The sequence below is a fragment of the Mya arenaria genome, chromosome 7 (genome assembly GCF_026914265.1).
Source record: "Mya arenaria isolate MELC-2E11 chromosome 7, ASM2691426v1".
NCBI lineage: Eukaryota > Metazoa > Mollusca > Bivalvia > Myida > Myidae > Mya > Mya arenaria.
The window spans coordinates 49,642,311-49,650,682 of NC_069128.1; the positions used below are offsets into that span (position 1 = coordinate 49,642,311).

The 8,372-nt window shown below is 36.4% G+C and overlaps 1 protein-coding gene across 1 annotated transcript; it reads right to left on the bottom strand.

Annotated features, from left to right (window-relative positions):
• Positions 1-7,142: 7,142 nt before the first annotated feature.
• On the bottom strand, positions 7,143-8,107 carry LOC128241217 (uncharacterized). The gene is made up of 2 exons (XM_052958170.1): positions 8,050-8,107; positions 7,143-7,831 (listed from the first exon to the last, which is right to left on the bottom strand). Exons 1-2 carry the CDS (start codon positions 8,105-8,107, stop codon positions 7,143-7,145), a joined length of 747 nt encoding a protein of 248 aa, XP_052814130.1.
• Positions 8,108-8,372: the final 265 nt, after the last annotated feature.

The following is an 8,372-nucleotide window of genomic DNA, read 5'->3' on the forward strand; positions in this document are numbered from 1 at the left end:
TTCGATTATGCATACCCCAGTTTTAGGCATTTTTCGCTGCATTTTAGAGCATAAAATAGCCTTATAGGCAAATAGAACCGGTGATCGAATATCATTCCAGGCACCCCGACGGGTGCTTCTTGTAGGGAATCGAGAGCCCTAAATTTCAAGACCTTAACGGACCTCATACCATTTTGGGTACGGAGATATCTTCGAGATTAGCTCCCCCTTACAAGCTATATGGGAGCGCGTTAAAAGTACGAAATATCGCGAAATTTGGCATACTTTGACGCGTTAGTTACCGGTGACCAAATATCATCCCAGGCACTCCCAGGGGTGCTTCTTGTAGGGTTTAGAGTCCCCTAAATGGAAACATTGGTCCCAGCCTCGTCAGGTGCAGGGATGCTGAGATATCTTCGATCATGCATACCCCAGTTTTAGGCATTTTTCGCTGCATTTTAGAGCATAAAATAGCCTTATAGGCAAATAGAACCGGTGATCGAATATCATTCCAGGCACCCCGACGGGTGCTTCTTGTAGGGAATCGAGAGCCCTAAATTTCAAGACCTTAACGGACCTCATACCATTTTTGGGTACGGAGATATCTTCGAGATTAGCTCCCCCTTACAAGCTATATGGGAGCCCTTCAATCTTTTGTGCTAAAGATTGTCTTATCCAAAATAAAACGTTATTAAAGTACCCTTTTCCATACATGTAAGGAATAGTACACCCATTGACACTCGACTCTATCTGAATGTGGGTCAATGATTTAAACCTCCTTTATAAATGCTGCGGTACTTTTTTGTTTTAACGGGGTTTTTCACATTATTCAAATTTTGTATCAAGTTCATTCATCTGCCAAATAGCAAAACAAGCTGTAAATAAATTGCCCACAAATTCCACACAAAATGTACTTTTCATAATTATGCATTTCATATTAACTCAAATGCTAGTATTTTGAGTTGAAGATAACCTCAATTAAGATAGATACACCTATTCACACTGTATAGCTCCTTAACAAATACTGCAGTACATATTTGTTTTGACGGGGTTCCCTTACACGGAGGGTTCCGTTAGGTTATTAAGATAGCATGTATCATGCCATTCATAGCAATGAATTTGAATAGTGAAACATTCCTTCGCTGCTTGAGTAAAATAGCCAAATGTTTGTCCATGTGAATAGTACGCTTATTGACACTCGATTTTATCTGAATGTGGGTCAGTGATGTATAGACCCTTTATAAATACTGCGGTATATTTTTTGTTTTGACTGGGATCCCTTAAACGGATGGTTGGTAATGTTTACATTCTGTGACGATAATAACATATCATGTATCCTGTCAATCATAATATTGAAAAATGGACTCAAATAAAAAGGTATTCATTCGGTTAATGAGGTAAATGAGCCAAGTTTTATCAATGTTATCTCACACATTTGGAAAGACTTGCTGAATGTTACATAAGAAATGTCATCTTAGTTTTATGTTATACTTGGTCTTCACTTTTATTAAAGTCAGCATCATTTATTAAAACCTACATTCGAAATATTATCGGAAAGCACAGGCGATGAATATTTTTTATAATACATTTTTTGTTTAAATTTAAACGAACCTTTGAATCAATATCTTCCTTACCAAATTAACACTGAATAAAATGTTTGTTGAGATTTATTTTAAAATCGTTAACGATCGCGAGATAAAATTTAACACAAAAGGCACGATAGAAAAGATGAAGAATGGGTTGTTAACCCTAAAGGTGAGACATCGGAATAAGGAAATCAACACGGTGAATAATATTTCCATTTATTCTTGTTATCCGTGTAAATAAATATTTTGTTTTGTAATTTTCCTTAGGGAAGACCCTGCCAAACATGCATAATGTATAAACACGCCATCACACGCACGCACGCACGCACGCACGCACGCACACACACACACACACACACACACACACGCACATACTCACACACATACACAGACACGCACACACACACACACACACACACACACACACGCACACAAACAAACACGCACATACAAAAACACACACACACATACACTTGTTTTTTTCTTGAAATTACATGTATACCGAGTGCATCAAGAGAGGTTAAATGTACCCGATTCAGCATAATAATTCACATAGGTTTAATTGCCCCTTTATAAAAAAAATAAGAACATAAATCATATAACTTGAAGTATGAATAATTCATAGAAACAACCTTTTGTATCACTGAAATATGTTTTATATAAAAGGGTGTGATCAATAACGATTCCTTCAGCTTCACATTAATGTAACGACGATGTCAGTTGTAATCTTGCTGTCGAAATTTGAATAATTGGCCTACACCCAAGCAGGGAATTTGGGCAACGATGTTATCCGTCTTTCTATTCTCTGTTTCAGCAGCCGGGGCTACAAGCTTTTTTCCATAACTTATGTTCGTCTTGTCGAATTTGAGTACATAGGGCGTTTAATATATTAACCTCTACCTGCAGCTTAAGGAAGCTCATCCCAATGCAAGTCCAAACAGAGACCTGCTAAGTACACCGTTTCTTCATGATATGCATTTCCAAACTCAAATTTGATTGAAAACCAGCTGAAGGCCATTTTCAAGACGTCACTTGATCTATTGCTGAATATCCGCTCGTACACGGAGTTACGTTAACTAAATTTTACTGCGTGTAGAGAAGAGGTCATTATTTCATATTTTGAAAAGCATTTTTTATCTCAGTGCTTGACGGAGTTTTCTGTTATGTGCTTTGGCGGGATAATACTCAGTTTTTATATAACGGCATTATTAAAATATGGTAATAACCATGTGGTATTAATTGATGTTAAACGAATAATATTTAAATGATTTTAATAAACAGAATGATGAAGCATTTTGCGAAGTGAATTTTGTATTTAAAAACAAGTGCAATACACGACACTATTTGCGATCACCAGCGAGTTTGAATGGCTTGGAAGATCATGAAACAGACAAATAAATTTGGAGTCTGATTAACCGACTGTTTGGCTAGTCACTACGTTATCGCAACGTAATCACTACGGTTTTGTATTTTAGTGCTTAATCGGCTTACATCAAAGGGTAATACTAAACCTGGATGTGTTTATTGCAAAATATAATTCACATTTTGAGTTGGTACATGCACATTGGCAAATTCTAGAAAAATAAAAAAACAGGGTTTAACATATCGTTGATTGTCAACGTCATTGTTGTCGAAGGACTTTTGGAGGGCAAAGTAATCCTGAAATATACGGTTTGAAATAGTTTATGATATGTCGAAAAACAATACGCGATGGAAAGACTGTTATTCTGATTGATGCTTTCAAAGCAAATCAGTAAACATTTTAAATCGATCTCCATGGGATTAATAAAATATTCAACTTGCTGCCTATTGTTCGATCAGACTGGGATATTGTTTTACGAAATATTATACAATCACGGCACATCTGGCATTCCTATTTGTATGCAGGCAGCAATATACTACTGAATAAATAGCCACATCGTTATGGCATAGCTAAGTCCTTTGTTTCATACTGTGGATAAATCGGTTTGATCGGTGTGCGTCAAAACACTCAAGATCGAGCTTTACGAGGCAAGATGTTGTATCATTTAGTACAGATTATCAATACAGATGTTTTATAAATGTGGTAGTAAAAATTCATGAGTATGTGATACCAACGTCCTTTGTTTAATGCTTCGGATTAATGGTTTGGAACGCTTTGTGTCGAAAATATCAAAATTGACCTGTACTTGTAAATTATTGGCAATTTTGAAATCTCGACAAAACCACTATATTTTTAGATGTATTAATGTCTTATCAATTGTGACCACAAAGATGTTCACAAAGAGCTTCACATCATACATTTGTTAATTCATGATGTCAATGGTGAGGTTATTCATGCAAAGTCGTTATAAAAAGAAACACAATATCTCGCCATGAGTAATTGAATAATGATTCCATTGAGACCAACAGAAGTAATTTGTTTCAAATTTGATAATTGATTTGTAATTTAAAAGTGTTCAACAGTTTTGCATACTTGTTTTTGTTCTGATATAAAAATATGTGTTATTTATCAACGACAACAACAACAACAACAACAACAACAACAACAACAACAACAACAACAACAACAACAACACGACAACAACCACCGGCGCCCCCTTCACCTTAACCTTCCAAAGTAACTTTTAATTTTTATATAGGTGAAAAAATACAGGATAATATTCTGCCAGAAAGCGTCCCTTGTCATAATAGGATCAGGAACAGAACATTTCACTAGAAATTCAATCGAAACACACAATAATCGCCCCCAACAAATATAATCAAAGTGAAAGAGGAACGGTATAAAACATACTGAGTAAAGCAGGAAACTTGTGTAATATTATTGATTATTTAAATAGTAAGAGCAGGACAACCAACAGTAAGCCATTATTGATAGCAAGCAGTAGCGATTTCAAGAAAAATGTCTACGGAATTTAAAATGGGACTGTCAATTATATCAAAATACAAATATGTAAGTGAATGTGCTAGCTTAAATGTGCAAAATTGGCTACACTACACACACCTAACCCCGATAAACGACGGTTCTTACTGTAAACACTAGGATACAAGAAGCTGGTGATAATTTTCCTTACACGAGCATTGCTGCAGGTTTTAATTAAAAAAATATAAAAAAATCTTGTCGGCCATTGGAGTGTTTATTATAACTATCTCATAACCAAGAAATTATTACATATGTGTATCAAATGACTACAGAGTGGAATGTATCTCGTCAAACACTTTCCAGCTTAATATTCATTGTTTTTAAAGCTAAAATTATATATAAAAAAAACAGTCATTATAGAAGCTCCTAATTAATATGAGCATCACAATGCTGCAGTTCATATGCATATCCTAGCCTCAAACGCTTAGCCCGTACTTTTCATAATGTTTACAGCTAATATTATGAATGAAATACTATAATTGTAAAAGCTCAAAATGCGTATGTGCATCGCCCTGTCGCAGTCTATACACTTGAACTAGCCATTAGTATTGGCCCATCTAAAAGAAGTCATTCGCCTATTTAGTCATAAAAATGCTGCAAATTAAATAGGGAAGTGACATGTTTGAATTCAAATCATTTAAAGAAACCGTTCATAACGCCTTTTTGGAGGACATGTAACCGGTCAATGCTTAAAAAGAGAAACAAAATAATACCTTGGCGGAAGCTAGCAAAAACATTTCAATATATGTCGATCAGTATCAATGTATCTTAAGACTATCAATCAAAGGGAGAAAACTGCAATATGAGTAATAATTAGCCACTGCTATCAACTTTTAAATGTTGTGTGTAACATGAGAAGTCCATGTTTACAAAAATCCTTTGATTAATGAAAATAATTGTTAAAAAACACAACTTGTCATAGTTAAGATAATTCAGATTAAGAAACGCCAATACAGATTCAGATGGATATACATATAAAAGGTTATATATATTTAACCTTTGAGAAAAAACTGCGTCCGGGTTGTCCAGTTAACGCACTTGCTTATCACCAATGCAACCCGGGTTCGATTCCCGGACTGGGCGCATCTGAGATTGGTTTGTGGTCACCAAGCCGGACAAGTTACCCCACAACACAAGACCACATTCTCGCGCAACATCGTGCCAACGAGAGTGACTTAGTATCAGATATCATAACTTTCTTCATAATTGTTGTAAAATATATAATGTTTAAACAAAAACTGCGTCGTTAAATGAATTAGAAAAAATCTTGAATATTCAAATGATATAATTTAACTTACAGATTTGAAAATACACAAGGACGCATGATACATATAAATGGGAATAATCATTGTTTTGAAAGAACTACTACAAAACAATGACCCACAAGCATTTCGTTTCCGATATAAGTTTGCTACATTAAAGAATGATGCTCAAACATGAAATATTCCAAGATTGTTTTTATTCTTTGTTGGCTTTGTGACATGTAAACAGACTTTTTGAAAGACAAAAACATTTTATTTTGTTCCAACAAAAAGTAAGAAGTAGCCAGGTGGATAGGAAAAACACTTCTTTCTCTTAACTTACGTTTTCAACCAGAACGCGTTCATTTCTCATCATTTGTAGCATGTCGATCGACGTTTAGTCAGTTGTTGAAACACTATTAATAAACAAGTATTCAAATACGTTTGTTAATCATTCATCAGTCAATTAGCAAAAAATAGCTGAAATAAATTCCTCACGAGCTCTCAAAAGGTTGTTTTATAACTATGCATTGAAATTAACTCCAATGCACGTATTTTGTGCTGAACAATATCTTATTCAAAATGAAAGGTTCTTTAAATACGTTTTTTCCATACATGTGAGGAATAGTGCACTCATTGACACTCGACTATATCTAAATGTGGGTCACTGGTGTATAGGTCCTTATAAATACTACGGCACATTCTTGTTTTGACGGGGTTACTCTTACACGGATGGATAGTATTGTTTACATGCTGTAACGATAATAGCATATCAGGTATCATGCCAATTATTGTAATGAACTTAAATAGTGAAATATTCCTTCGGTTTACGAGTTAAATACCCTAATGTTTGTCCATTTGGAAAAAAACCTTGCTGCATTTTACATTTAAAATATCATCCTTACTTTATGTTGTATGGTTTCATTTTGATCTAATTCAGCATCGTTTACAAAAACCTATATTCGGAATATTTTTGGAAGCAACCGGGAATCATTGTGTGTGTTTTTAAAATACAAAATTGATTAGTATACTTACATTTCCTGAGACTCTGTCAAAAGGATCTCTTCCAACGGTTAAGCAGTCCTATGAAGAGTGAAATATTTATGAGGGCTGCAGCCTCAACATCCCCGCTAGATACGTTAAAAATTGAAACCTCGTATTCCTGCTAAGCTGATAGAACAAATATAACTATCTAAGCTCGATCGCTGCACAACCTCGAATAATATGCACAGCTATTTGTGCAAAAGGTAATGCATTATTTAAAACAGCTGAATGTCATAATAATTGCGTAATAAAACAATTCATTCAAGCTTGTTAATGCAACGTTGACCAAGATGCACGGCCTTGGTATTTATATATTATGTTAATTTATTTAAGTGTTAATACATGAAAAGGCTATATACTGCACAATTCTTCAGCATCATTTCTTCAGCATCATTTCGCTTCGCGTAATTTATAATTATTTTGAGCCATACATTCCTTCAATGCAGAATCATTAAAGATCTTGCAGTCTGACATGAAACAGATGCCCAAAAGATCACACCAGATAAACTTACAGTTTGCATCGACTAACGCCAGAAGGACTATGCTAAAGAAGCCCTTGTAATTGTGATACAAACTTCCAGAACCCGGTGGCTTCTTGATTTTCACATGTTTGCCATCGAGGGCACCAAGAGTATGAGGCATGTTCCACCATCTCTCACGTTGGGTGGCCACTTTCAGCCAGGCATCTGGAGTATTCGGAATGGTCAGAACGTCATCCTTATACTCCTTAAGCAGAGCAGCATACACTTCTGGGACGAAATGGCATACACTTCCCGCAGCAACACCGTAGTCATACGCCAAGGAGGCGTACGTGTCCCCAGATGCCATGTACCTCAGCGTTATTGCAAGCTTTATGCCAGCAGGCAGGGCGTAAAGGAACCTGGTGTCCTTTTTCTGACTGTGAGGCGTAAGACGCTGGAGTATGTCGTCAAACATTGTTGGCGTGATCCTCAAATACCTTTTGAAGGAGGAGGCATCATCATATCGGAGTTCTTGTATCAATGTATTGTACTGTCCATACTGAAGCCCCCTGGACCCAGGGGCGGACCCAACATCGATGACGTCTTCTTCTTCTCTGTCTCAAAAACAATGCCAAAGCAAGCATGGCATCCATATCAGCTATGATTTAAAGCTGAAGTGCAAGATGAAGGTCTCTAACAGCCATGGTGTCCAACTAGCAACTAATAACAAAATAGTAGTTTGGCATCGATTATATACCACGACTCTCAACTTCACAACAATTCAGCATTCTATCGCCAACGATTCGGCAACTCTTCAGCATGTTCTGCAATGTTACCGCAATCTTTCCGCACAATCGGGAAACATTCGGAGGCCAATTCCGGAACTTTCTGCATTCTTCCGCGTCGCTTTCAGCTACTTCGGATAGGTTTCGGCATTTATACCACAACCTTTCGTATGCCACTCCGCGAGTGCATGCGAATACATGCCGAACGGACCCGATGGCAAAGCTTCGCCCATTTATTGATTAATGATACCGAAAGGTTCCCGAAACTAGCAAAATTGTATCGGCATTCCTTCTGTAAAGCATCGGAGCTGTAGTGGACGAAAACTAGCAAATGCATCATTGAAAAATGATAGTACATCGAAATGACACCCGGC

Coding starts and splice junctions, on each gene's coding strand:
- LOC128241217 (XM_052958170.1), bottom strand. CDS start 8,107: ATGCAGAAAGTTCCGGAATTGGCCTCCGAATGTTTCCCGATTGTGCGG. Junction 7,832..8,049: donor GATTGTGCGGAAAGATTGCG/GTAACATTGCAG, acceptor ATTGTTTTTGAG/ACAGAGAAGAAGAAGACGTC.